The following is a 27,405-nucleotide window of genomic DNA, read 5'->3' on the forward strand; positions in this document are numbered from 1 at the left end:
TTTTGTTAAAAATATTTATTTTAAAAAAATACGTTGTCCATATCTAGTTGCACATATATCTATAAACAGATCTCTACAGCTCTGGACTTAACAGTAAACACGCCAGAGTGCTTCCTCAAAGCCAGCTTCCCACGAACAAGTAAATCCCTCTGTCAGTTCTTACATCAAAGTTTTTAAAAAATGTATCATTTTTCTCAAAATACACATGATCTTTATAGAAGTTAACAAAGCTTTCGCATAAAGCTTAGAAGCAACAGAAGTAAGGTCCCTAGCAATGCCTGCAGACGGCACCCAGTGGACCGCCATCTTGTTTTTGAACAGCAGTGCGTTAGAAAGCCCTCAAAGTGCGCATGCGTCCTTCACCCCCCTCCCTCAACTCCATGACATTTCTGTCACCCCAAGGCAGAATTTAAGACTCCACACCGGCTTCACCAGCCTGAAAACAACACCCCTTATCTCTGCAGTTATGTGTTACTACTCTGTAGCTGGGTGAGATGACGCAGTCTGTCCGGGTCTAAGAACCACCAGTGTTAATTTTAAGGATTGTTAGCAGTTACCATTTCAACTGCTTTTCCTGAAAAGAACAAAAAGTGATTTAATACTCTGCAGATCTCTTTACTATAAACTAAACTAAGTTAAGACATGTTACTAGTATCACCCTGACAGCTCTTCTTTTGGGCAGGTGTTGCTTACACCCATCTAAGATCTACTTATACCAAGTGGTGACATTGAGTAATATGAGATATAGGTTTCAATAAAATAAGCAAGGAGGGGTGGACACACAGGCAACAGTTCCTCTAAGGAGCTGAGTGCCCTGCCAAGTCCTTTACCACGCACCCCAAACTCACACACACACAGGAACCTGTCCCCACCCACCATCCTATGCAAACACTGGTGGGTATACATTGCAATCACTCTATGGCAGAACACATGCTTTTTACTAAATTACAGATGAACCGAATGGAAAGTAAGAGTTTGTTATTTACCTTTTAACTCACGTTCACTCCTTATACTGCAGCAACTGCCAGGTTCACTGGGACTCAACCACCTGGCACACGTCATTTAAAATAACCCGTGGTTATTTCCCATTAGTCATAAGGATCTTGTACCCCAGGTTGGCCCCGAACTCGCCACTTGATCTTGGACTCTACATTCCTAGTGCTAGGATTGCAGGCTTTGCCTCCGCTCCCAGTTTATGACATAACGGGGATCAAACTTTGGGCTAGTGTGTCAGGCAGGCACTCTACCAACTGAGTTGAAGTCCCAGCTTAGGAGGTCCTCTTTACAGAGAAGTTCTAGTAGGACTCACGGGAAATCATTAGGTTGTTCTTAATGCAGACTTAACACAGATGTGGTAGCATGTACCTGCAGTCCCAGCTACGCAGGATGTTGACTGAAGAGACTGTTGTAACCAGACAAGCAAGACAAGACCCAGCACATAAAAACAAAATCTACTTTTTAAAAAAGTCAATTTAATTATTTGGTGAATAAAGGACTTAATTCTAATAAACTAATTTTAACCCAAAATTTTATGTTTAGACCCAAACTAATCAGTATCAAAATGAACCAAGGCTTCTTAAACAAAAAAAAAAAAAAAAAAAAGGTGGCGTGTGTTCAATATGTGTGCAGATGCCCACGGAGGCTGTAAGAGGGTGTCAGATCCTCTAGCACGGGAGTACAGCAGTTTTGAGCCACCTGCCAAGAGTGCTGAGAATTGCACTCTGCTCCTCTAGAAGAGCACCCAGTGAACCACTGAACCCCCGCCTCATCTTTTTAAATGTATTTTTAGGCAGGCTGTCACATGACTCAGGCTGCCCACGCACTCTGTAGCCAAGGATAACCCTGACCTCTAGAATCCTCTTCCTGCACCTCCCAAGCACTGCCCACAAAGATACATGAAACCACCAGAAGCAAAGGAAGAACCTCGGCCACACTGGTAAGCAGGCCTCCAGGAACTCAAAGACCTGCCTAGGTGTGCTTTTTAGCTGATCCCCGTAATGCCCAACGGGGAGGGCTGAACACGCTGTTCCATCACACATGCCAGCAACGGCAGCAGCAACTGCTGTCACACGGAGCCCGCTGGTAATACTGTCCTCAAGCAAACAACGAAATGTCTCAGAAGGGACTGTGTTCCCTACGTAACAGGAATAAACAAGGAAGGAAAGCAACAACTAGAATCCCTTGCAGCTGTATACTTTTTGAATTTAAGTGCAATCTACCAATGCAAATCTTTCAGAATCATTAAATTTCTACAAAAAAAATATTAAAAGTCTGTGAGTCATTTACATCCTAGCTGGAAGGGCTGCCTTATGGAGCCTGGAAGAAGGCCCATCAGGTAATCCATTTCTCCTTCTCCAGACACAGCTAGGTTCCCAAAACTAGAAATGAGAAATGAACCATATTTCCCTGACCCTCAATGTCCTGAAGCTGAAATCAAGCAAAATAACCATTAACTGCTTCCAGTTATTAAAAACAAAAACAGCTGGCATGATGGTGCATGCCTTTAATCCCAGCACTTAGAGGCAGAGGAATGAGGATCTATGTGAGTTCAAGGCCAGCCTGGTTCACATAGCAAGTTTCTCAGAGCTACACAGTGAGACACTGTCTCAAAAGCCAACCAACAAAAAACAACAAATAAGCAAACAGTGCTAATATAAATCCCAAGAAAGTGCCAAGTGATTTAATAGCAGTCCACAAATTCCCACTCCTGAAAACTGGCAGAGTGAATGACTCTATTGGCAGGACTCGTGGGCCAGCCGCCAGGCACACCATCTCCCTCTCACCTTATCAAGAAGATTCCAGACTCTGTGAACACAGCTCACATCCCTAAAGGGATGGGAATCGGTGGACCTTACTAAGATGGGAACAAAGCAAAGCTGAGGCTATTCAGCCTGACCCCCTGGGAGGTTTCTGCTAATGCTAATATAGGGTTTAAAGGGTTCTTTATGCCAACAAGCCAGGAGTCCTCCCTCCACTTACACCCTGGACTCCTCATGAGAAACTTCCCAGACGACCTAGGAGCAAACAGACGTGCAGAGAGCTTTAGGAAAGATGTCCTTACACTTACTGATGAAGAGAAGCGTGCAGGGTAAGATGACTGTTGAGAGTAGTCTAAGATCGGGGTCTCAACACAGCGGCAACTGGTCTGTAAGGCCTATGATTCTGTGCACTAAAAACTGAACAGAACAAGGCACTGTCTTTAGAAGTGACACCTGTAGGACAGCAGTAAGGGGTTTCCATCCTAGGGGATAAATATGCCTCTCCTGGAAAAAGATTCACATAGCCCGATCAACACGGTAGTATAAAGTACCTGGGCGTGACCTAGAAAAGCTTGGTTCCCAGGTACTTACTTCAAGGTCAAGTTAACTTCCTGAAACTTCCCTAAGTACAGGTGTGCTGTACACTTGACCTTCAGGAGACTGCTGTGATTTCCTGGTGATGCTGCCAGTTAGTTAAGGGGGAGGTGTTGCTAAGACGCAGCCCAGTAGGGTCACTTCTTTAGCCTGTGTGAGGGCCGGGTTCTGTCCCCAGCACCACAGCAACTAACAGGCAGAGTAACTCCTCTCCCACGAGCACCTGCATTTCCACCCTTCACAAGGGCTAACTACAAACAGCAGCACCTGAGAAAGGGCTTCCTTTTGGCACTTCCTGTTTCAGCAACGGCAAGGCAGCTTGAAGGCCTGCCAGCTCGAGATGGAGTACTTGCTGGACTTGCAGTCTGATGACAACTGACCTTTCCCATCTGCTGTTTATAGGTGAAGACATGACCCTGATAGTGACCAGTTCCACGGAGCACAAGACACACCATCACCCCTAAGAGCCCGCTCAGAGACGGAGCCCACACCTGCAGTAAGTAGTTCCGACAATGTAAGAGAAGACGGGGCAGCACCACCACTGACAACAGCAGCCCTAGAAAGAAAAGGAAGAAAAAGCGCTTCCCACAGAAGCCAGTGTCTGGAAGAGTCTGCCGGAGACCCTTCCCAGCGCTGTGTGTGGAAGACCCCGCCCCCACCCGACAACAGACTACAGCATCAACACTCTCAATCCTGTTGGTTCGGAATCCACGCCGAGCCTCGGGTTTCTGCTCAGGCCTGCACTTGTCTCCATACCTTCCCAAGCCAAAGAATGGCACCATGGCATGACTCCCAGTTCTCGGCACAGGCTGATGACACGTGTGTAGTAAATAAGTGATAAACAGAGCAAGCCATCGAGTAAACTATTCCTTCAGATGCTTAATGTCCCAAATAAAGACACAACAAAAACAGCACTTTCTAGTCCAGCAAGAGCTGAAGCTGGCATACACTTTAGCATAAATGTCCTAACGTAATCGTGAGGCTGCTGGTAAAATACAACACAAGGCCAAAGACGTCTGTAAGAAGACTATACAAATAAAAATGTCAGTCATGCGTAACACAGAGATGAAAAGGAAGAGCTGTCAGGACATGCACGGAATCCAGAAGGCATTTGGGAATGAATCCCCATGAGAAAGAATTACTGGGAAATTTGAAAAGCTATGACAAAGCTCCAGAAAATCTCAAGCTGGAATTTCTCCACATTAAAAGAAAAAAAATCTGTATTGAGAACCAAATGAGCACCTTCATGTTGAGTGATGATTTAGGAAATGGTTTGATTCTAGGTGTAGAGGCATCTGCTGGGTACAGGAAGGGCTCAGAGGCCAGGATGCTTTGTAGAATTTCCTTCGTATGCTAAACCTCCACTTTGTATGTACAGTAGAGTGGGACTGTGACTTTAGTAGAGTGAGATATGTATGTATATTTTTTGAGAGAAATTTCTATGTTGACAAACTTCTACTATGCCAAACAGTAGCTCACTTTCATAATCTCAGTACTTGGGATGCCAAGGCAGGAGAATTGCTGAGAGTTTGAGGTCAGCCTAGACTAAAGACTTAGACCCAGTCCCAAAAATCAAAAAAGAAAATAAACCAAAAAGAAAACCTTTTCCTAATCAAGGTGTGTGTCCAGAAGACTGCAGACTGCTCTGTACCTCCACTGAGGGCCTGCACGGGGCTGAAGACTTCACACACAAAGCTGCCTTTCAGATGCTAAAACCAGAGGCCTCAGTAAGAGTACCTGACCTCAGGCAGCACAAGGCCAAGGTGAACGAAATAACACTGGCAATATCAACAGCTGGCATTAAGCCATGAACACCAAGCCTCCAGTATCGGGCCAGCTACTCTGCCCCTTTTGATCTCTAGTATAGTATACATCTGAAAGGAATTTTCCAGGTTAAGAAGAAAAATTCAGTACTCTATGCAAGTTCATGGCCTTACTTTCTCCACCAAAATTTGAAAAAACAGGCCTGGTGGTGGACACTTGTGCATTTAAGATTTGGTTCAAAGTCAGCCAGGGTGATAAAGAACGATCCTATCTCAAAAACAAAACAAAACAAAACAATAAACACAGTGAAAAAAATTTTATTTTAACTGTTAAAATGTAAGGAAAAATAAACTTATATTTTAACTTGATGAAGCTTAAGGTTGGCCTTTTGAGGGCTTCTAGATTCAGTTATATATTATATACTTTTTTAATCAGTGGAAATTTCTACCCTTATTCAAATACACAGACTATGGCACAGAGACTGTAACATCACAATAATACTCTAAGAAATCATTAAAAGATTATTTAAGTTAGACCTGACATTTTCATTTTGTATTTTAAGAAAAACCAGTATGAGTAAGAGCAAAAGTAAAGGCCAAGTGAAAACGCACCCAGAGACGTATACATAGGGGTGTGTGACACCACCGCACTGAGCCACAGAAAACAAGGAAACCATCAGATCCTTCAAACCCAGGCAGTCCCAGGACCTAGAGACCACCATTCGCCTGGCAAGGTGGCTGGGTGGACACCAGATGTGAGCCGAAGGTCCAGAATTCTCCCTGAATACTTATCTGTTGACACTAAGAATTCTATGGCTATTCCACTATACAAAGCTCAAACTTTTTCAGGAAGGAGGTAGAAAGAAATGTCTGCCTCACACACACAGCAAGGCGGAAACTCACACACACAGAGATCAAGCACACGCTTCCTGGAATTCACTCATTTCAAGAAGAGAGCATGTCCATCTACCCCCCAAGGCCTCATGGTTTCTTATTAACTTGCTCTGAGTTTTTTGCTTCTTTTTTTTTTTTAAGACAAGGTCTCATGTAGTCCAAGCTAGTGTCAAACTCATTATGTAGCTGAGGCTATCCCTGATTCTTGATCCTCCAGCTTCCACTTCCCAAGTGCTGGGATCACAGACCTCGCTACTACACCCAGCCAGAGTTTAAATGGTGCCCTTGGGCCCTTGGCACCCTGTGCTAAAACAGTAAATTATCAAATATATCATCTGTCAAAACAAACCAATGGCTTTTCTCCTTTACCTCAAGAAGATAAAACTGGATGTTTTCAGAACTGCAAACATCTAGTTAGGTCAACTCTCAGTATTTACTTAGTATACATAATGAAAACCCACTAAGTTACTACAAAGTGCTGCTGCGGGTAATTCCAAATATGCATGCAAACTAAATATTCCGCCATGGGAGGGAAGCCCACTGCAGTGCCTGCTCCCTGCACTCTGAGCACCACCTTTCAGCCCTACTACTATTGCACATCATGGGAACAGGACACTTAGATAACCACAATGAACCAGTAACAGGTCTCCAACTGCCGCCCTGCCCTTCACCCAGCCAGCACACTTCCACACGTAAGCATCTCTGCACTGGACAGCCAATGCTGTGCACCTGAAAGATGTCACTCTGCATCAGTGTCATTCTGAGGCTGCAGGTCCCTACGTCATTCCACTCTGGTCATGTCTGGGGTTTAATGGGTGGAGGGCAGGGCATGTAATTTAATTCAGTTCTGGACTGTAGAGTCGAAATTTTCAAGATTCTGCTGTGATATTGCCCTCAATTCAGACTGAGAGATCAATGTGCCTGTGTGCACCTGACTCTGACTTACACACAGCATTTTATAGATGGCAATCTGCAGATGAAGGTCCGTAGTAATGAAAGTAGTTCTCACTACTAATTTAACAGCCATATTCCTATGTATGAGAATGCCCAAATGCAATCTGATCTTCCTTCATTTAAAACGTTTTTGGAAACAAGTAAGCACATCTTTATTTCCTGACCAGAATATTTCACTTTCAAGTCCACCTTCCTGACTGCACCTGAATGAATGCTGCTTCATCCTCTGACCGTAGGTTTAGAAGAAAGCCTGTAAGTGCAGAGCACAGTGGGTAAAATTAGGAGGAAGAAGAAGAGGGAGTCTGTCACTCTGGGTGTCTTCTAGCTGGAAAATGCCCCACCTGTGTCTCAGGGTATTCAAATGAACTTTTTTTGCTTGCTTCTAATATTCAATTTTCAAACCCCAACTCTACTTCCGAAAAGTCATCATTTTCCAAGACGTGCTGCACAGAACCACACCACTCAGAGCAGACGAGAGTGCTGTGCCCCAGGTAGGGTCCTGTAATTCCTACCAAAGCCCACATTAAAACTGAGCTTTCAAAGTCTTATGTTTAAAAAGCTCAGGGCCAGGATCCATTGACAGGTTCAGACGAGATCAAGGGTAGAGCACAGAGAGCCTCCCATGTGGTAATGCTCTAATCCTCCTCAGAACAGGAATGATTCTCTCTCCCACTGTTAGGGAGTGGCTCCTTTTAGTCATTCAACAGAGCACACTTACTACTAAACATACCATCAACTTCGTTTAAGTAGTATTTTTATCCTTTTGAGACAGTCTCACTTTATTTATAGCCCAGGCTGGCCCTCAACTCTTGGTGTTCTCCTCCTGCCTCAGCTTCCCAAGTGCTGGGATCACAAAGCGGGTCATCATACACAGCTAACAACTATTTCTTTAAATAACAAATTCTAAGCATACTTTTCCCCCTGGCCAAAGAGTCCTAACATCCAGGACCAGTAACTTTGTTCTGCGGCTTTCTTGCGAAACACAGCTGCTGAACCCCAAGAGACTAATGTTTTTTGCACAAAGCTTAAACAAACAAAAAAACAGCAACAACAACAAAACACCTTTTTAAAAAAGAAGTGAGGCGGAGTTTGAACTCCAATTAAGGCATTTTTATACAGTCCAACTTTTGAGAATCCCGAAAAGGTTTTCAACAGGCAATGGGAAAATTACGACAGTCTATAAGAGCACTGCAGAACTATCCCTCATTTCAAACCATCCTGCTGGACATCTCTGTTTCTTAGTTCCTTGGTCTCTTAGTTCCCAACTGCACGGGTTATGTCTTCTGCAGGTCTGGAGAAAATGGGCCAGGAGTAGAAGGTCCATCCAGGCTAGACAGAGTGAATGGTCCATGACTGTTGAGCACAGAAGGAAACTGAGGAGACAAAAGCAGATCAGCATCTTATCACAACCTCTGCTTCCACTTTCTGTCCCTCCTATTCCCCAACGGCAGGACGAACACAAGACATGTCTTCTCACAGAAGACTACAATGCATTTCACATGTGGGGCAGGGTAGGGTGGTACACACACAGGCACCACGGCAACAGTGTGATGTCAGAGACCACACTGTAAAGGCTGTTCTCTCCTTCCACCTCTACGTGAGTTCCCGGAATCAGACAGGCTGCCAGACTTGCACAGCGAGTACTTTACCCACTGAGACATCTCGCAGGCCCAAAATATTATGTGGCAAAGACATACAAACAAAAATTTCTTTGTCCTCCCAGAAGCTATTTGCAATCGCTATCCCTGCTGGCAAAGGGAAAAATCAGTCTTCTCCATGAACCGTTCCTGGGTACACCAACCATACTCCAGACCCCATGACAAGGAGTAATTAGCCAATACAAAACAGACTCCCTGGTTTTTGTTGTTGAGTTTTTTTCTTCTGTCTTATTGATCTATTTTTAGTTTTGTCTATTTGATTAACATTTTTTTGTTGGGTTTTTTTTGGTTGTTTTCAAGACAGAGTCTCACTCTATAGACCAGGCTGGCCTCAAACTCACAGAGATCCACCTGCCTCTGCCTCCTGAGTGCTGGGATTAAAAGCATGTGCCACCACCATTCAGCTTTCTGTTGGTTTTTAAGAGATAAACAGACCATGTATTTATTAGATAGTGAGAAGCGCGGGGGGGGGGGGGGGGGGGGGGGGGGCTGTAGTTGTGTGGGTAAGGAAGTGAGAAGGAGTTGGAGGAGTTGGGGGAGCAGAAAGAATATGATCAAACTATATTGCATAAAAAATGTTTTTAATAAATTTTTTTTTAAAAACTGTGTTTGTCCTAACAATGTATAGACTAACTCTTTCTAATCTACCTTTACCCTAATGATCCTGATACAGACCTTCACATCTAACCTCAAAGGGTTAAGAAATTCATTAAATGACAATACTCACTACAGGGGATAGTAACAGGGTCAACCCTGAACCCTCAACAAGAAGACCAGAGAGGCACAGTGATTACCAGATGCTAATCCTAGAAATCAGAGGCCCAACATTCTTAAGAGTGCCTGCACAGCACAGGAGCAGCTTAAGGTTTCAGACGGCTCCACACTCCGCTTCTTCTGGGGAGAACCACTCCCCACATACGGAGAACTAAAAACGTAACAGGGAAAAAAACCTCTCGATGCTCTTCCCATACAGTAACATCCAATAATTTAGGAATTGGGGGGGAGGCAGAGGACAGCAGTGATGCATATTCCACACACACCCAAGGCTCCAAATCCAATCCCCAGTATCACACCAAAAACCAAACAAACAAACAAATCAGGCAGAAACGGACCAGCCTCAGGGTGGAATCTGGTGCTGGGACCAAATCCACAGCCTAACTACCACTGAGTTACTCAGACCCCAGTCCCTAAGATGTTGGAGGTTTTTGTTTGTTTTGTTTTGTTTTTTTTTTTGTTTTGTTTTTCCTTTTTGTTTTGTCTTGCTTGTTTTTCGAGACAGGGTTTCTCTGTAGCCTCTCCTGGAGCTTGCTCTGTAGACCAGGCTGGCCTCAAACTCACAGAGATCCGCTTTTTTCTGCCTCCTGACTGCTGTTGTTTTTCCTTTTTTAAAACCGGTGTCTGGCCAGGTAGTAGTGGTGCACACCTTTAATCCTAGCACTCAAGAGGCAGAGATAGGTGGATCTCAGTGAGTTCAAAGCCAGCCTGGTCTACAAAGCAACTTCCAGGATAGTCAGGAATGTTACATAGAAAAACCCTGTCTCAAAATAAATAAATAAATCCCAGTGTCTGATTCTGTAGCCTAGTATCCCCTGCTGTTCAACATCCACTTTCTACGTCCCTTTCAGGTGCTGCCGTCATAGGCTTGTGCCATCACACCCAGCCCTCCTTATGATATTTCTATTTTTTAGAGTATCAGGAACATGTGCCAGGCAAGGATGTCATCACTGAGCTATATATCCACATCCTTCCTTTATAATATTGAGATCAAGTCTCAAGAAGCTACCCAGGCTGGCCTTGAACTCTGCCTTTGAAGTAAGTGAGATTATAGGCAGGTGGCAGCAGATGTGGTCTTATTTTATTCTTGAGAGAACAAATGATTAATTATAAAACATAAGAAAAGTGCCCAGAGCCAGTCACCCCAGAAGTAAATAAGCCAGCTAGAAGAAGGCCTGCCGTTTAGAATCTAAATGCTTGGGGCAGGACAAAGGTGAGATCAGATTACTAAATGTTACTGAATGAGGAGAGCATTAAGTTTTGCAATATTTCATTTTTACTTTTTATGAGGAGTAGTTCTCCCTGGGTTATGGGGAGCATTAAGAGTGATCTGAAACCTCAATACAAGACCCTTCCTAATACCTTGGTGGGGAGATAACACAAAATTCAGTTCCTAAACTTCATAGTTAAAGTGCTGATACAGGCTGGGAGGATGGCTCAGCAGGAAAATGCTGGCATATATCAACTCTGAGAGGTAACTGATACAAGAGTCTCAAGATTTTCCTCTTTAAAAGAAAAGGGGGGGGGGGACTGGAGAGATGGCTCAGTGGTTAAAAACACTGGCTGCTCTTCCAGAGGACCCAGTTCAATTCCCAGCACCCAAATGGCAGCTCACAACTGTCTGTAACTCCAGTTCCAGGGTATCCAACACTCTCTCACAGACACACATGCAAGTAAAACACCAACACACATAAAATAAAAAGGAATAACTCACTTAAAATTTTCAAAAAAAATTAAATTAAATGTAATTAAAAGTGGGAACCTACAAACAATTAAATTTTAAAGAGAGAAACCTACGGGCAGAATCTGCCCCTAGCACTGTGCACTCAGAGTCAGGCAGAGCATATTTCTGTGAAGCTGAAATCTCTATCAGCGTTATGGTTATCCTCGAGTCTTCGTGTCACACACTGCTCAGGTGCTTGTGTCAATCAGCCACTGCAGGGCTCCCTGTAGGAGAGTACCAGTGCAGCACACAGGGTTGTGAACTTAGTCATGAAAACATCACTGGTTGATATATTTACTGTTCACCATTATTACTTTAGTGTTCTCTTAGCACCAGCAGCCTTGGACTTAAATCTCAGTTTCCACTGTGTTTTTAGACAGGGTCACATTATCTTAGGCTGGCCTGGAACTATGTAGCTCAAGCTCACCGTGACTCTCCTCCCTCGTCTCCCAAGTGCTGGGATTACTCTGGGATTACAGGCGTGAGGTCCAGAATTATTCCTCACCTTGCACCTCACATACACACAGCGTCGCAGGCTATCCCATCATACGTAAGTACGACATGATGACACAAAACAAAAACTACTCAATGATTCCTTTCTCAGAATGTGTCCCTGTCAACAGTGGCACACGTGTGCTGCAGGGGACGAGGGGACTGAGAATGAAAAATTTAAGCAGGTATGGGAATGGGAAGGAAGGAGGAGAAAGAAGGGAGTGGGAGATAAACCAAAACTGAAGTACTTTAAAATTCTTAATGGAATTTACTACTTTGTAAGATAATTAAAAAAATATTTTTTAAAAAAAGTAGTTTGAATGAAGATACCTTGCATGGGTGAATAATGCTGCGCCCAGAAGTCATGGGCAATTAAACAAATGGCAGTGCCAAGCACGGGATACCTCCTTCTGAGCTGCTGGCCAGGGAGTCCTCAGGAACAATGTAGGCTATTGCTACTGCTCTTGGTTGCCCACCTGTTGCTAAGACCTATTGCTAAAGACACCACGCACTTTGGTTGCAGGCCAGAGAAATCAAGCTGGCTAGCTTTCATAGTGCAGGAACATGGTATGTAGGCCTCTGGAAGAGAAGAGCCACCAGTGATATTACCTGGCAATGGATCTTACATGCTGAAATACTGACCTGCCAGACAACATGTGTACTGGTGCTACTGTACCATCAATATTATGAGAGTAACCAACCACTTTTGTTAATTAGACTTAAAGCCCACTTCACAGCTGAGAGTCCATGCCTAGTACTATAAATCTGGTCAAAGCCCTTGGCTGGGGTGTTCATAGGCCTTAAAGGGACATAGTATTATTGTTTTGCTAAATGGACATGTTGTCAAACAGCCTTCTAAATACTTAACATTTTCAGCAAGTGATGAATGCAGCTCTCAACCCCCATAAGAGAAGCTTTTTCTTAAAAAAAAAATTATATGTCTGTGTGTATAGGTTTGTATATGTGAGTGCAGGTGCCCAAAGCGGGGCTGGGAACTGAACTCCAGTCCACAGCAAGAGCAATGCACTCTCTTAAGTGCTGAGCAGCTTCTCCAGCTCTAGAGAGGCTTCTTTTTGCAATACATGATGGTTAATATTGAGACTCACACCAGAAAAGTGCAGCAAGTAAGTGTCTGTGGCATGGGATGTCTATAGTAAACACACACATGCACACATACACCCCAAGACTCAGGAAGCATTGTGATGGAGCAGACAGGATGGGAACAGTGCTGTGATATACTTTTTTCTCAGTGTGACATGGTGTTTCTTTCTGTCATTAACTCACAGCAGCTCCAATTACTCACACTAGATCAAGCAAAATCAAGCAAGTCAACATTCCAGCACGGAGAGGAGAGGAGCTGCTGACTGAGGAGGAGTTGACTTTTCTTCAGGGATGTAGCCCCAGATCCAGTAATAAGCCCAAACCCACTCATGCAAGGCAAGTAACCAAAAAACAAAACAAAACAAAAACCAAAAGACATAAACATAGGATGATGTTGTGAAGAAGGATGAAGAAGGGTTCCAAAGAGAACAGAAGGAGGAGAAGCAAGGGAACTAGGTTGTGTATGTGTGTAGGTATGCAATTCCAATCAAAACTGCATTAAATGCGACCTCATATTGGCTTTGTATGTACACACATTAGTTATATATGTACACAGACTGCCTGATTTACAGAGGTTTAACTTAACAGAGCACAAAAAATGCCATATGCATTCAATAGAAACTATACCTTGAACAGTATTTTTCTGGGCTAGCAATTTTCAGTATGAAAGTTTCTTGCTATGCTGGGCAGCAATTGAGAGCCACAGTCCCCCAATCACATACTGCACCACAAGGAAAAGCAAAGTACTCTGCAGTCGTGTGTGACAATGACACTGAGCACAACCCCTGCCCATTTCTGCAGTACACATTCCCCAATGACAAGAGGCACACTGTGTAATTTACCTGGAAAAGCGTATTAGCACCTTGCAGCCTGGCTGGGCTCAGGGGAGCAAATGGGCTGAGGGTACTCCAGAAGTGGATACTGGAGAGCAAGGGGCTTGGAGTCAGCAAGATGGGTGTCTGCAACACACAAGAAGATTGCTCAAGGACTTGCCAGGATTGCTCGATCATTCCAAAGATACAAACAGAATCCACATAACATGTCCTTCTCCTCCCCAAACATCTCTAAGCCCAAAATTTTATCATGATGAAAAGCTCAGAAATCCCTTTATAATCTAGGAAAGGTAATGGCCACAATATCACTTTATAACCGGACTTTTACATGGTCTTTCCAAACTAGAAAGCAAACCTAAATCCGGTACAAAAGAACAACAGCCAAGTCCCTATAATATCAGACCATCTGGGGTGATCTCCAAGAGCTCCCCAGAGCTCTTGTATTAAGCTCTGGGGAATCTTAATACATTATGTATTAAGTTAATACATAATGTAACTAGGTAAGCACAAAGCCACACATTCCTTCTCTCAAGGCTCTCAGTCACTTGTTTTCTCTCTCCTAAGACAGCAACAGTTTTAAGGGAGTCTCTGATTTTGATTTCTTTAGGAGACAGAAAGCCTTGCAGATCAATGACTTCTGCTTATTTAATCTCATGTAGCCCAGGCTGCTCTCAAACTGGCAATGTAGTCAAACATGACCTTTAACCTCTGATCTTCCCGCCTCTACCTCCTGAGTACTGGGATTGCAGGTATGCAGCCCATGTCTGGTTTATTCAATGCTGGGGATGGAGCCCAGGGATCTGTGCATGATAGGCAAGCAGTCTACCATCTGGGCTACATCCTCGGCCCAAGAACAATACATTATAAAAGATGAAATGGCAAATCTTTTTTGTTTTGCAGATTCTAGTTAAGGTAAAGTAATGAATTTCCCAGTTTATATATAACCTTTCTAAGACAGCCCTAATTAGCAGAAATTGAATTTTACAGGTATAAACTCTCAAGACAATTTAAAAGGTGAATAAATGCAGTCCTACTTAAGAGAAAGAGCAAAGCAAGTTACCTGTGAGAAAAGTGCTGGTGTAAGAGACGCTGTTGGGAGCGATGGACTTAAGATCCCCAGAGGGCTGGGGTCACTGCCTGTGACCACAAGGGCAGGTGTCAGTTCTAACCCTTTGGGCTTCTTGGATCTTGATGAGTTATTTGTTTTGTCCTTTTCTGGCAAAGCTGAATCCTCATTTTTAGTCTCCAGTGACAAGTTCTCTGGAAGTTCCATTGGCTGAGAAGCCACTGAGTCGATGTCTGTGTCAATGTCTGGGTTAGAACTCAATGGCGGAGAAGGCGTCCTAGGAGGGGGTGCGGAGGGAACAGGAGAAGTGGGGTTAAAGGTGGTAGCCAGAATGGATGCAGAGGCTGGAGCTTCCAGAGAAGGTAGTGTGGGAGGAACCAGTGTCTCCAAAGCTTGGATAGTTTCTTCAGAAGACGGAGAAATGCTTGGGCTTGCTGAGAAGGTGATGGCAACAGGGTCGATGGGTGGTTTTTTAGCAGGTGTTGTTACAAATTTGATGACAGTTGGTGTTGGCTCCTGAGGTTTTTTCTCTGCCAGTTTTTCAGCTGGATTTTCTATCTTTATTGACTTGAAAAGCTTCTTATTGGAGGTGTTCAAAGAGTTGAGAGTAAATGAAGAATACAAACCAGAGTGTATGTAGTCATTCCGACTAGATGTCTTGGCTGTAGGTTGAGGTGCCCGTTCCTTTACCCCGCTCTCAGCATCTTTGGAACTACTGGCTTCAATGGAGGTTAGAGTTTCACAGTCTCCCTCAATCCTGCCTACTGTCAGTGGATCCATTTTCAAAATCTCTGGATAAGAGACAAACTTGTACACAAACTTCTGACCATTCACTTTTTTAATGATGTTCTGTAGACAGAAAAGATAAGCACACTCAAACTTACTAATAAATTTACATCTCACAATTCATGCAAAAGGGAACCTAATGAGTGCCCTATTTGAGAACTATGCATAGCTTTAAAAAAGCTTCAAAAGCATCAATGTTCATCTACCCAGGCCAAACACAGTGCCTGCTCAGAGAAATTAAAGCAGTCCAAAGCCTCCTGAGCAACTGGACTAAGACAGCACATATGGGCTGAGGCTGTGATTGTCTGACTCTCCCCATCAAACACCTGTATTAAATCAGAACTCACTCAACTCCAATCTCAAACGGGTCCAGTGGAGTAAACCATAAGCATTCTGAGGAAGCTAAGGGGTCTCAGAGCATGACCTTACCTCAGGAAGGCCAAAAAGGTCAGCTCCTGCAAGGCGGAGGAAGCAACAGCTCAGACTTTTACTCTAAGTCCATTCTTTGGAGGTGTGTATTTTTCTCCAAGAAAATATTCAAAAGTCATAAGATAGTAAAAATAAAATTCTGGGCTAGAGAGATGGCCCAGTGGTTAAGAGCATGAACCTGAGCTCAGTTCCCAGACCCACGTCAGGTAGCTAACAACTGTTGGTAACTCCAGTTCCAATGGGGCGATGCCCTCTTCTGGCACCTGGGGACACTGTATGGACATGATACACAGACTTCCAAGCCTGATTACCTGAATTTGATCCCTGGGACGCCCATGATGGGAGGAGAGAACTAACTCTGACAAGTCGTCCTCTGACCTCCACATGGGTACCGATGAAGATAATATTTAAAAACTTTTAAGGAGTCTGTCAGAATATAATCAAAATCACTTAAGTTGTTAAATAAACTGAGCTAAGTAAGCCACAGTAGTACTCAACACCTTGTTTTGAGGTTCTCTGTATAGTGTCAGGGCAGGTGCTTACCTTTACATAGTAGTATCTCAGGGCTCTGCTGAGCTTATCGTAATTCATATTAGGCTTGTTCTTGCGAATTCCCCAGAGACGAGCCACCTCCTCAGCCTGCAGAAGCTTGAACTCCCCATTGTTAGATGTCCAGCAGATCATGTGCTCATTCTGAGGTTCCTGCAGGAGCTGAAGAAGGAACTGCCACAGAGTGATGGCACTGTCCATAGCAATGGGCTGGAAGAGCACAGGACAGGGGACAGTCACTTAATGCCAACAGGCACTGTGTTAAGTGTTCTAAGTGCCCTGCACAACACTCCTGCAAGATACATACTACTCCATCATCATTCCACACGTCAAAAGGGAGATTAACACTGGGCTAAGTATCTTGTCCAAGGACACACAGCAAATGCTAACACTAAGACTTATGCCTAGGAAACCTGAATACAGAGCTCACATTCTTAGATAAGCTATGCTACTTAGGTTTTGTTTCAACAGTGTCTCCTGTGTGGCCTTGGCTGGCCTTGAACTCACAGTTCTCCTGCCTCAGTCAGTTAAGCACTGGGATTAAATTATGTACCACTATGGCCAGCTCCCTTAAGAATCTTTTAAAAAATATTTTATTTTGAATTATGTGCATTATGCGTGTGTATGTGTGTCTCTGTGTGTGCATTTGTGGACATGACAGTGTCCCACAAGGGTCAAAAGGGGTTGTCAGAGCCCCTGGAGCTAGATGGAGTGCTTGACATGAGTGTTGGGAACCAAACAAGTCCCCAAAAGCAGTACACACTCTTAACAGCTGAGCCATCTCTCCAGCCCTCAGCTTCACAAGTCTTGTGCATGGCTGAGTAGCAGGAGGCCTTGGGTTCCATCTCCAGCACGACAGGAAAAAAAAGTTACCTCCAAACAAGCAGATTCCAAGGAAAATAAAACTGGTTGCATAAATGATAGGAGCAAGCTAAAGACTGGAAGTCAAGAGAAGGTCAGTTCTTAACTTTTACCTTCAAAGTCTCAGAAGAGCACCACTTCAGTGTCTAGCTAAAAGCCCACTGTGCTTATCTGACAAGATGTGTGTCTAGGAGGCTGAGGTGGAGGGAACAATTTGTTCTTAGTCCAACTGGTATTTCTCCTCCAAATAGTAAGCACATGGCAGGGTAGTTTACATATAAATTGGCAACGCTGAGAAGTCAACAAAATGTTCCCCAATTCAATCTGCAACGTCTGTTACCGTTCACAGCCTACAGAGTTTCTTCTATTTAATTAGTGATCAGGACAGGAACAGAAGAAAAAGCCTTCAGTGTTGGGGTCTTCAGTTGCACCGTTCTCAATTCCAGCTAGTCTGCCACTGGAGCTGGTTAACCCTGTGCTGTGGGACCGTCCAGCACACTGCAGCTGGTTCCACAGCTCCCTGGCTTCCGCCCACTACACATTGTCCCTTTGCCACTGAGACCATCTCTGCAATCAAATCAGCCCAGCTGACAACCACTCTCCCAAACAGCACGCAGAAAGGTAGTACTCTCACAGGGACATTTTCCAGACAGAACTTCAAGGGAAGAATTCCTTACACAGCAGCTCTGACCGGATCAACATACGATTATTCACATGAGACAAAGTGACTGAACGTCTTCATAATAAAATCAGAAAAAAACCCTTGTTCTCTAGGAATGAAATCCCAGCAGGTCAGAAGAGGGTTTGAAGACAGGTGAGTTCTACTGAAATACTGCACAGACAGGCAAATTGAACTACATCAAAACTGCAAACTGTGCTGTGCCAGCAAACACCCCCCCCATATGTTCTAACCCCAAAACACTCTCACAAATCATGTGTCATAAAAGGAACTTACACCCGAAGCAGGTAAACAACTCTCATAGCATAAAAAGAAAAGCCAGGTACTGGAGTCTCTCCACAGAAAAGCTGGAAATAGCCAATAAGCTCTCGGAAAGATCTCCCCATCACTAAGAATAGGGACTGGAACTCAAAAACAAGCAAAACCCACCGTATGCCTCCTGTAACCAGAAAGAGCAACAATAAGCTGACAAAGATAGAAACTGAAACTCACACGTTGCTGGTAGAAATATTAAATGCAATTCCTCTATAGCTAAGTTTACCACATGACCAGGTACACGTCTAGATAATGGAAACAAATGTCCACAGAAGAGCTACATGGTAGCACATGCCTTTAAGTCCAACTCTAGGAGGCAGAAGCAGGCAGAGTTCTGTGAGCTCAATGCCAGCCTGATTAACATAGCAAGTTCTAAGCCAGCCAGAAAAGCATTGCAAAACTGTCTCAAAACAAAAAAAAACTGTCTCAAAACAAAAAATAAAACCAGAAATGTTCATAGCAGATTTTAATCATAAATCATAAGCATAGAATCAATTCAAACGTTTATCCAACTAATGAATGGAATAATAAAATAAAACATAGTACACATGTTGCAGTATTATTCAGCCATTAAAAGAAACCAAGAGTACAAGATTAACTCAAAAAAATCCATAGCCCTCTTTTACACAGATGAGAAATGGGATGAGAAAGAAATCAGAGAAACATCACCTTTCACAATAGCCACAAATAACATAAAATATCTCGGAGTAACTCTAACCAAACAAGTGGAAGACCTATATGAAAAGAACTTTAAATCTTTGAAGAAAGAAACTGAAGAAGACACCAGAAAATGAAAAGATTTCCCATGCTCTTGCATAGGTAAAATTAACATAGTAAAAACGGCCATCTTACCAAAAGCAATCTACAAATTCAATGCAATGCCCATCAAAATCCCAGCAAAATTCTTCACAGACCTCGAAAGAACAATACTTAACTTCATATGAAAAAGAAAAAACCCAGGATAGCCAAAACATTCCTGTATAATAAAGGAACTTCTGGAGGCATCACAATCCCTGACTTCAAACTCTATTACAGAGCTACAGTACTGAAAACAGCCTGGTATTGGCATAAGAACAGAAAGGAGGACCAATGAAACCGAACAAAAGACCCAGATATCAATCTACACATCTTCGAACACCTGATATTTGATTAAAAAAAAAAAAGCAGACTATATCAAATGGAAAAAAGAAAGCATATTTAAAAGTGGTGCTGGCATAACTGGATATCAACATGTAGAAGAATGAAAATAGACCCATACTATCAGCATGCACAAAACTCAAGTCCAAATGGATCAAAGACCTCAACATAAAACCAACCACACTGAACCTCAAAGAAGAGAAAGTGGGAAGTACACTTGAAAGCATTGGCACAGGACACCAATTCCTAAATATAATCCAGTAGCACAGTCACTGAGAGAAACAATGAATGGACCTCTTGAAACTGAGAAGCTTCATTTAAAGCAAAGGACACGGTCAACAAGATAAAACGGCAACCTACAGAATGGAAAAAAATCTTCAACAACCCCACATCGGACAGAGGGCTGACCTCCAAAATATATAAAGAACTCAAGAAATTGGTTATCAAAAGAACAAATAATCCAATAAAAAAAAATGGGGTACAGACCTAAATAGAGAACTCTCAACAGAGGACTCTAAAATGGCTGAAAGAGACTTAAGGAAATGCTCAACATCCTTAGCCATCAGAGAAATGCAAATCAAAACAACTCAGAGATTTCATACACCTGTAAGAATGGCCAAGATCAAAAACACTGATGACAACTTATGCTGGAGAGGATGTGGGGGAAGGGAACACTCCTCCATTGCTGGTGGGAATGCAAGCTGGTACAGGCCCTTTGGATGTCAGTGTGGCTATTTCTCAGAAAATTAGGAAACAACTTTCCTCAAGATCCAGAAATACCACTTTTGGGTGTATATCCAAAGGATGCTCAAATGTACTACAAGGACATGTGCTCAACTATGTTCATAACAGTATTGTTTGTCATAGCCAGGGCCTGGAAACAACCTAAACACCCCTCGACCGAAGAATGGATAAAGAAAATGTGGTACATTTACAGGGGGGGNGGGGGTGTGGAATCTTGAAATTTGCAGGCAAATGGATGGATCTAGAAAACATCATATTGAGTGAGGTAATACAGACCCAGAAAGACAAATATCATATGTTCTCACTCATAAGTGGCTTTTAGACATAAAGCAAAGGAAAACCAGCGTACAATTAACAATCGCAGAGAAAATAAACAAAGAGGACCCTAAAAGAGACATGCATGAATCTAATCTATATGGGAAGTAGAAAAAGACAAGATCTCCCGAGTAAATTGGAAGTGTGAGGATTATGGGAGAGGGTAGAAGAGTAGTGGGGAGGAAGGGAGGAGAGTAGAGAAAAATATATAGCTCAATAAAAACAATTAAAAGATTTGTCTCACATGGTCAGAAAACACTGCAGATGTTTAGTAAAGCCAGGTCCAGATGCAGAAAAACCTCTAAAAAGGTACAGTATGAGCCAGGTGGTGGTGGGGCACGCCTTTAATCCTAACACTCGGGAGGCAGAGACAGGCGGATCTCTGTGAGTTCGAGGCCAGCCTGGTCTACAAGAGCTAGTTCCAGGACAGGCTCCAAAGCCACAGAGAAACACTGTCTCAAAAAAAAAAAAAAAAAAAGTACAGTATGTTTAAAAATGTGCTTTAGTTGCTGAAGAAAATGCATATAGACTGTCATTGAAAAAAAGTAAATAGTTTATAAATAGCAAAATAAAGTCTTTATAGAGAGTAAAGTAATATAAAAACATAGCCATGTAAAGATGGGAAATACAGTATGTCTGGATCCTGTATGGTGTTTTGTTGACTTTCAATTTTTTAAATGGTAATGTACAAAAACAATAGCTGCTATGAGACACTGGATTGTAGAAACTGATAAATTAAACCAACATGTATATGTGTGTGTATATATATGTATTTTTTTAAAGGAATCAAGAGGGGCGGAAAGATGGCTCAGTTATTAAAGCACTTGCTGTACAAGCATGAGGACTGAGTTCAAATTCCCAGAATTTACATAAGGCAGCAGTGAACATCTGTAACCCCAGTGTCCAGGGAAATGTGAGTAGACAGGAGAATCCCTACAAGCTCAGGGCAGTTGGCTGGAATACATGGTGGCAGAACAACGAGTCACTGTCTCATACTGTCTCATATGGAAGGGGAGAGCTAACACTGGAGGCTGTCCTGGTACACACATACACATGACACACACAAAACATGAACTCACACACAAAGATAAAAACACTATTAAGTTAAATAAATGACTCTGGATAAAATCACTTGCTATACAAACATGATGCCTTAGGGTTTCTATTGCTGTGAAGAGACACCATGACCAAGCAACTCTTATGAAGGAAACATTTCATTGGGTGGCTCGCTTACAGTTTCAGTTTGGCCCATTATCATCACAACAGGGAGTATGGTGGTGTGCAGGCAGATGTGGAGCTGGTAGCTGAGAGACCTACACCTTGCAGGTAGCAGGAAGTTGACTGACTCACTGAGCAGTATCCCAAGCACAGGAAACCTCAAAGCCCGCCCCACAATGACACACTTCCTCCAACAAGGCCATACCCACTCCAACAAAAACCACACCTCCTAATAGTGCTACTTCCTATGAGATTATAGGGGCAGTTACATTCGAACAACCACATCTGACAACCCGAGTTTGTTAAGAACCCACAGTGGAAGAAAGGAACTGGTTCCTCATAGTCGTACACACACACATACACATACACAACACACTTTTTTCAAAAAAAAAAAAAAGAAAGGGAAGGGAAGGAAGAAAGGAAGGAAAGAAGGAAGGAACCAAGTACTGACACAGCACGGATGAACCTTGAAAACGTGACAGAAGTGAAAAGCACCAGCCACAGAGGGCCAGTGAATGTCTCCAGTGATATGAAATGTTCAGACCAGACCATTCCACAGACCAAAGGGAAATCACTGTGGCTGAGCCAGCTGAGGGAGACGGAGAAGCATCAAGAGGAAGGAACAGTGGGGAGAAAATTGGAGAATGAAAGCTGATGGCTGATGAGCACAGGCTTCTTTTTGGGTGGCTGAAAATGTTCTCAGCCAAGATTGTAGAGATTCCGTTCTATGTGGATTAAAAAGCACTCAACTAAATGCTCTCGGCAGGTGATGCCACCTCGATGAAGATGTTTAAAACAAACAAACCTAACGTAACCAACATTACAAAATCTGGGCATGAGAAGACCAAGCCAAACAATACATGACTCAGAGGACGGATGAGTGAGCGGCAGCCAGGAAAATGTCTGGGTTTCTAGAACTGCTCTCTAGCACGAAAGCGCCTTCCTTTCATCCTTAGCTACCAGTTTTGATGCTGTCTGTGTAGGCACTGTGATCCAAAAGTAGAGACAGTAAAATAGAAGAGAGATGACTCCCACAGTCAGATCTGATGAAGTGAGACAGGAATCCCAGGCTCCTGCATCAGTCACGCACTCCTCCAGGCCTGAGAAAAGCTGCTTCTCCATCCAGCCACAGCCTTGCCAGCATTAAACACCAGAGACCGTGATGCCAACCCACAACGAGCTCCTTTCATGCTAAGTAACAAGCGCACTAGACACGGTCCCCACAGCTTCACTTGAGCAAGAGTTGAAATAGTCATTATCCATTAAGTGTGGCAGGGGAGGGCGTGATCTGTCATTGTTTTGAGTTTCCCAAACAGACCTTTATTTTTTTTATTTTGATGTCTATTCTTATAGCAATTCTTGTATCTATTCTTATTCTTTTTATTAGTAGTTTCCCAACTTTGGCAATTATATTCTAGTCCAGCCAATAAAAACTACTCCAATATATAGGAGCCTAAAGGAAAAACATATTTCAGACATTACCATCACATCAAGAATGTCTGCAGGAGCCTTGCCTGGTGGTGCATGCCTTTAATTCCAGCACTCAGGAGGCAGAGACAGGAGGCAGAGGCAAGGAGATCTCTGTGAGTTCACGGCCAACATGTTCCAGGACAGCTGATCTATTACAATAAACTTGTATTGTATTTGGGAAGCAGAGACTCAAGAGATCAAGGCCACCTTGACCTGTGTGAGACCATGCCTCAAGACAGTAAAAACACAACACCAAAAATGTGTAGTGCTGGGGATCAAACCCAAGGTTTCACACAGGAAACATGGGCTCGACTACTGAGCTACAATTCTCAACCGATAATTCAATTTCTGGGTCAAGTTCTTCTTTTAATGAACTCCTAAATACACAGTAGAAATTCTTCACTTTAGTTCCTACAAGTATGATATTAATTATGAACTTCAATGATTTCCTCAACTGTAATAGAAAACTGGGCTTGGCATGCCGACATACACCTTTAATCCCAGCACTCTGAGGCAAAGGCAGTTGGACCTCTGTGAGTTCTTAGCTAGCACAGTCTATACAGCGAGTTCCAGGCCAGCTAGGGCTACATGAGATGCTGTCTCCAGGTGAAACAGGCCAGGTGCATGACTATAATCCTGGCTCTCCTGACCATGAAGGAAGCATGGAGGGCTGTGTGTATGACCTATCGACAGACAGGAACAGAAACATACACAATACATGAACAAAGACAGAGACAGAGTCTAATTAACAACAGTTAATGCTTTAAAGGTTGTTTGCTGTTGTTTTTTGAGACAAGGTTCCTCTGTATAACAGCCCTGGCTGTCCTGGAACTCACTTTGTAGATCAGGCTGGCCTGGAACTCTCAGAGATCTACCAATAAAGGCGTGCGCCACCAGAGCCCGGCCAAAGGTTTTTTAGAAATATAACAAAGGCAGACTTAAATGGATCCAAAGGAAGGAATCTGATCATTAACAGGTTAAATGCTAGAAAAGGTTTAACACTCAAAGACCAAGCTCTAAGCTACACGGAAAGAAAGGGCTGGAGGGGGGCCAGAGAGCAGCCCAGCAATGGAGCGCTTGTCTAGCATTCCTGAGAACAAGGGTTAGATGGTTAGCACCGTACACAGGCAATGAAAGCTGCTACTACCTTCACCAAGGAGAGCAAGGAAAAAGAACAGGCGCCCCTGGGGTGCAGATCAGCTGATGAACACCTGCTACAGACTGGGGTTTGGGTACCCAACACAAGAAGGGAGAGAGAGAAAGCGCAAAGATGAGTGAGAGTCACAGGATCCTACGGAGAGGATATTAAATGTATATTTCCCCCCCTTTTTTTTGGGGGGGGGGCGCTGGTGACTGAGTAGCTATCACTCAGGACATTCCCAGACTCAAATATATAATGGTATCCCAAAACTTAAAAGTATTTCCCAAAAAATATAGTGAACTCCACGTAAGCAGTTCCCACTTTTAAATAAAACCAAGGATCAAAGAACAAAGAGTTCCTACGGGGGAAAGTTGAACCATACTGTTTTAACGAAAACACCACTGCCAGCTGGGAATACAGAAGCTTCAAGTTCTGTGCGCGGGGAGAAAGGAAATCTGACCCTAGAACGACACACAGGCAGCCGTTCTGCTGAAGGAATCTTACTTAAAATGACCTAACCTTCAAATTGCAACAGCTCGAGAAAAAAAGCCAACTGTGTCTTCTGACTTCACCCAAGAAATTCCCCTTATTTCCTGCGGATGCCTGTTAAGATTCCTCGCCCAAAAGATGTTTCCAATGCTGTTCGGAGGAAAGGCTTGCCACAGCTGTACAGTAAGCAAGGAGGGTTGCTGAAAAGGAAAGAAAGAAAAAGCCGTGGCCGGATAGACAGCGGGCTTGGGGAAGGAAAGAACGCGGGCATGAGGCCGCACATCCCGAGATCAAAGTGCGGGGAGACGCAAACCTCCGGCCCGTGGGCGAGCCAAGAAAGTACTTTCACTTTCCAACTTCCTGCCACTGCAACAAGTTAAAACTGTACCCCTCCACCCCACCCAAGCAACAAAAACCGCTGCCTTCCGCCTAAGGGACTTCTCACAACCCACCGTGGTGCGGGAAGGGCGGAGGAGGCGCTCCGGCGAGCACCTGAGCGCCGCGGAGCAGCTCCCTAGGCGAGCGCGCCACCAGACCCCGCCCACCCACAGTCAAGCCCCGCCCACTCCGCCGCCCGGCCCCGCCCCCACCGCCACCGCCGCCGCCGGGCGCATTTCCTGCCGCGCCCGCAGCCCCCGCCCGGCCCGCGCAGAACCGGGCTGAGGGGCGGTGGTGCGAGACCCCGGCGGGGCGTGGGTGTGCCGCTCACCAGGCCGTGCGCGCGGAAATCCTCCACGGCCTCGAACGCGGTGCTCGACTCCGACCGCTTCTCACGCGAGGAACTCAAGGACGGCGCGGCAACCGCGGCGACCCCCGCGCCGGGGCCCGAGAAGGCGGCGGCGGCCGAGCCGAGCCAGCCGCGTGCCTGCAGCCGCCCGCATCTCCAGCCGCCGCAGGTCTCGAGCCCCGCCCTCCGCCCCCGCACACGCGGCTGGGGCGGCGATGTGGCTAGTTGGGCTGCCACTCGCCAGACCCGCGCTCTACGGCCCGGCTCCCCCGTCACTCCGCGGCCGCCGCCACTCTCAAACCCCCCCGGCACTGCCGGGGCCCTTCCTCGACGCCGTCGCCTCGCGTCACTTCCGGGGGAGGGGCCGAGCCCCAAAGCCCGTGTTTTGTTTCTGGCCCCGGGCTCGTGTTTGCACCCTATTAGGCCGTCCGGTGCCCTCGCTCTGGGGCCTCCAGCTCGGCGGGACGTTCGTCCTTCCCCGCAAGCCCAAAGTCGGGCCTGGGACATCAGGGGTCGCAGCTTGCGGAGAGCTCGGTGACAGCGGAATTGACGTGTGAGGGTGACGCCCTCCGCGGAGCCTCCACCACCCCTTGATCATTATCATTGACAAACAGCCTCTCTGGTGGTGTGGGAAAAGCTTTCCGGTTTACCAACTGTGCTAGTTCCAGGACTTTAAGTGACTTTATTTTTTTATTTAAAAAGATTCGCCGCCCTCTACCTCCTAGAGTGCCAGGATTACAAATGTGCACTACCTTGCCTGGCCTAAGTGACTTTCGTTAACGAATATAAATAAGGCTTGGTGGAGGTGGCGCAGGCCATTAATCCTAGCACGCAGGAGGCACAAGCAGGTGAATCTCTGAGTTCTAGGACAGCCAAGGCCATAAAAAGAAACCCTGTCCAAAAAAAAAAAAATCTGAAACGCCAGTTAATCGTCTGTAAGGTGACTGAGAGAACCGAGTCTTAAAGTTGTAACTACTAAAGAAGGGGTGCAAAAGTCACTGCCGAATTCACAGGTTTGCAATATGGGTCTCATATTGTTCGAATTCTAAAGGCTGAGGCGGTTAAGAGAGTTCCAGGCTAGCCTGGCTGCACACTGAGACCAAGTCTCCCCAACCCACCAAACAAATGAGTGTGTCTGTTATTTACTTAGACTTTTTGAGACAGGGCTTCTGTAGTTCACACCTTGAACTCTCAGCAATTCTGTCTCTGCATCTTCAGTGCTAGCAAGCAACCAAGACGGTTCATACAAATTTGCTTTGTTTTTGGAAACAAGGTCTCATGAAGTCCATGCTGAGGTTGACTTTGAACTCCTGATCCCGTGTTTTCTACCTCCCAAGTGATGAGATTATGGACTTTCAATACCATGCCCAGTTTCATATGTATATTTTAAAAAATATACCAACGTGATTTTATTTTATTATTTTATCTTTGAGAATTTCATACATGCACACAGTGTATTTCAATCATATTCACCTTCCCTCACCATCCAACTCCTCAGATACCCCATGTGCCCCTTTCAACTTGATGTCCTCTTTTTCTTGTTGCTTGTTAAATAACCTTGAGTCCAGTTAGTGTTGCTCATGTATGTACAGGTGTGAGGCCATCCACTGGGGCACCGTCATCAACCAGGGATCCATTCCTAAAGAAAACTGACTCTTTCTCCAAGCAGTCATCAGGAGCCAAGAGCTCTTCAGCTGGGGGCAGGGTTTCTATTGCTATTCGTACTGGAATGTTGGCTGCTAGCTCTTGTACCGATCTTTTCACAGGCGACCATGGCCATTGTGGATTCATGAGTGCAGAGGCAAAGGTCACGCTCAAGAGTACAGTCATCCCAGATGTCTGGCTCTTACATCATTCCACCTCCTCTTCCTCAATGCTCCCTGAGCCTCGCTCAGGGTAGAGATGTCCCGTTTATGACTGAGCACTTTGACCAG

The 27,405-nt window shown here is 44.5% G+C and overlaps 1 protein-coding gene across 3 annotated transcripts; it reads right to left on the reverse strand.

The window, feature by feature from the left end:
• Positions 1–26,824, reverse strand: Elk4 (ETS transcription factor ELK4). 3 transcript variants are annotated; one of them, XM_050147671.1, is made up of 5 exons: positions 25,454–26,824; positions 16,370–16,585; positions 14,606–15,460; positions 13,555–13,671; positions 1–8,337 (listed from the first exon to the last, which is right to left on the reverse strand). In XM_050147671.1, exons 1-5 carry the CDS (start codon positions 25,976–25,978, stop codon positions 8,239–8,241), a joined length of 1,812 nt encoding a protein of 603 aa, XP_050003628.1. In that variant the 5' UTR covers positions 25,979–26,824; the 3' UTR covers positions 1–8,238. The 3 variants fall into 3 exon arrangements, with proteins under 3 accessions (XP_050003628.1, XP_050003629.1, XP_050003630.1); XM_050147672.1 differs by lacking the exon at positions 25,454–26,824 and adding an exon at positions 25,197–25,281; XM_050147673.1 differs by lacking the exon at positions 25,454–26,824 and adding an exon at positions 24,775–24,982.
• Positions 26,825–27,405: the final 581 nt, after the last annotated feature.

Source organism: Alexandromys fortis, unplaced genomic scaffold, assembly GCF_014885135.2.
Source record: "Alexandromys fortis isolate MF-2015 unplaced genomic scaffold, M_Fortis_MF-2015_v1.1 scaffold_58, whole genome shotgun sequence".
In the NCBI taxonomy this organism is placed as follows: domain Eukaryota; kingdom Metazoa; phylum Chordata; class Mammalia; order Rodentia; family Cricetidae; genus Alexandromys; species Alexandromys fortis.

What these genes read in the sequence shown, in the direction of transcription:
- Elk4 (XM_050147671.1), bottom strand. Translation starts at nt 25,978, where the DNA reads ATGTCCCAGGCCCGACTTTGGGCTTGCGGGGAAGGACGAACGTCCCGC. An exon ending in CACCAGCACTTTTCTCACAG is followed by an intron (nt 13,672 to 14,605) that starts GTAACTTGCTTT and finishes TGTGTGTTGCAG; the next exon opens with ACACCCATCTTGCTGACTCC. An exon ending in GTGCTAATACGCTTTTCCAG is followed by an intron (nt 8,338 to 13,554) that starts GTAAATTACACA and finishes TTGTCTCCTCAG; the next exon opens with TTTCCTTCTGTGCTCAACAG.